Here is a 2,234-nt window from a genome sequence, read left to right as displayed (position 1 = left end):
GATTTAAAATTTTGCAGGTAGTTTTTTAATAATAATAGGAATCTATGTATAATAACAAATTCAACATCGTTTAATATAGCCTATACATCCTTAAGTAATCTGTTCCAACTGTTCTTTCTGATCAGTTTTGTTGATAAAGAAATCTTGATTAGTTATTTTGTTAACGATTATTTAAGTATTTAATTGACTATTAATCGCTGTTAGTACAGTATCCTTCGGTGTGCTCTAAGTAATGTGTAATCAAATAATTGCTAATGACTTCTGGACTTGATTCAATCTTCAAAATTCAGTTATTAAAATACAAAATAAATTCAAAATTCAATTAACATATAAAAATAGCTTACTAGCTTATTCGTCTATACAGAATGATTTCAGTTTCATGCCTTTCTTGATGAAAATGTTTCTAGGATACTATCGCATTAACTACGACCTTGACACTTGGGAGCAAATAATCCAATTCCTGAAATCCGACCGATATTCAACGATACACGAGATTAATCGAGCAGCCCTGATCGACGATCTGCTGAATCTCGGCAGAGCTGGTGCTGTTTCTTACTCCATTGTACTGCCCGCGACGCAGTATTTGATAAATGAGACTAATTACTTCCCCTGGCGAGCGTTCTTCAACGGCTTATCGTATCTACATAAGCAGTTCGAAGGGAAAGAGGGTTACACCGCGTTCCTGGTAAGAATTATACATATAAAAATAATTACTATAACTGTAATATAATAACTAAAAATCAATACATAATTAATAGACTACAGATTTGATGCATTCATAGAAGAACTGGATATTCAATAAGTATGAAGAATACATCTAATGCGCAAAACTGTACAAAACATCAAAAATGTGGTATAGATTAACACTTATGAAAAGCAAAAGAATTTTCAATATTTAAACTAATATCACGAATATTTAAATCTGCATAAAAATCTACAGTCTAGTAATTAATGATCAGAAATATCTAATTTATACTTATAAGATATGTACATCTTTACAAAAACCGCTATTTTTCGGAAACGGTGATTGAGCATTTTTGCTTCTGGATTCGTTTTTAGTATGAGGAACTCTACATGAATCATGTAGAGGACATTGCAAAAAAATTATGTATTGTACAGTGTACTTTAGTTGCATTGTTTCTTCAAATATTTGCTAGTATTACTTTTTCTCGAATTTTCTGTCTCTGATTTATTTCTTTCATTTTGCAGCGATACACAGAAGCACTTTTGACGCCGGTGTATAAAAATCTTGGATTTGAAGACAAAGATAACGACACTCACGTGACAAAATTGTTCAGATCGCACGTTCGTAGTTGGGCTTGCAAACTGAATTTGCTCGATTGCAAAAATACAGCTCTCGCATATTTCGTTGCGCGAAACAGCACAGTGGTAGGGTAAGTGTGACTTTTGTGTGATACTTAAGTCTAATACAGTTTATTTATTAATTTTTTTAATGGACTGTACAACAAAATTTCAATTAATTGGTGAAAGGAAAAACAGGACAACTATCTTTAAGGAATTTCTTTTCATGAAATTAAATTTTTCATATAACATTGTCAGTATCATTTTAAAATACATACGGAGTGAGTCAATGACAGGTATAATTTAAAATCATATCTCCCATTGATTTTATTGTATATGGAACCAAAAATATATTTGAATCTGCCAAAACACGTATAATTTATAAATTCATGTAATGAATTACATCATTAATGAATTCCTACACAATACGTTTTGATATAATCATTAAATAACACGTTATTGAATGTGGTACTTATTCACTCACCCTGTATATTAATATGAACCTTTGTAGAAAAATGTCAAAGCCCTTAAAAGGAAATCGGGCAAATCTACGTGCATAACTCTGTCATTCTTCAGCCGTCTCACGTAACATTTATGAGAATATATACATATACGTATGAGAATATAATAATCGTTATAATATATTTATTGTAACATAACGTTTTATGACAGCTTTGTTATAATATTACCTTCAGTTAAGTGTATAGGTCTTTTGATTGAAGTTTTCCTTTTCTACGAATTTGAAAAAATCGAGTAATATTTTTCGTGACTTTCAACACTAACAATTAGCTTTATAAATAAATCAATTTATTTTTAAAACCTTGAAATGAAGACAAAATTATTATGAAGCTCTCAAAATAAGTGAATTGGTTAAACAATAATAATGTAGATCCACCTGTTTACTTTATTTCCTTATGAGGAATTTAATTCTT

The 2,234-nt window shown here is 30.1% G+C and overlaps 1 protein-coding gene across 1 annotated transcript in view; it reads left to right on the top strand.

Moving 5' to 3' along the window:
- LOC108632518 (putative aminopeptidase-2) overlaps positions 1–2,234 on the top strand; it is a 53,943-nt gene that overhangs the window by 25,613 nt on the left and 26,096 nt on the right. Inside the window, exons 17-18 of the mRNA XM_018037169.2 lie at positions 408–685; positions 1,210–1,394. Of these exons, the coding sequence (XP_017892658.2) occupies positions 408–685; positions 1,210–1,394 (463 nt within the window). The remainder of the gene's footprint in view (positions 1–407; positions 686–1,209; positions 1,395–2,234) is intronic.

Source organism: Ceratina calcarata, unplaced genomic scaffold, assembly GCF_001652005.2.
Source record: "Ceratina calcarata isolate Rehan_Ccalc_2016 unplaced genomic scaffold, ASM165200v1 scaffold159.2, whole genome shotgun sequence".
Taxonomy (NCBI): Eukaryota; Metazoa; Arthropoda; class Insecta; order Hymenoptera; family Apidae; genus Ceratina; species Ceratina calcarata.
Note: the sequence above shows the minus strand (reverse complement) of the source record. Positions and strands in the feature narration are given on the sequence as shown.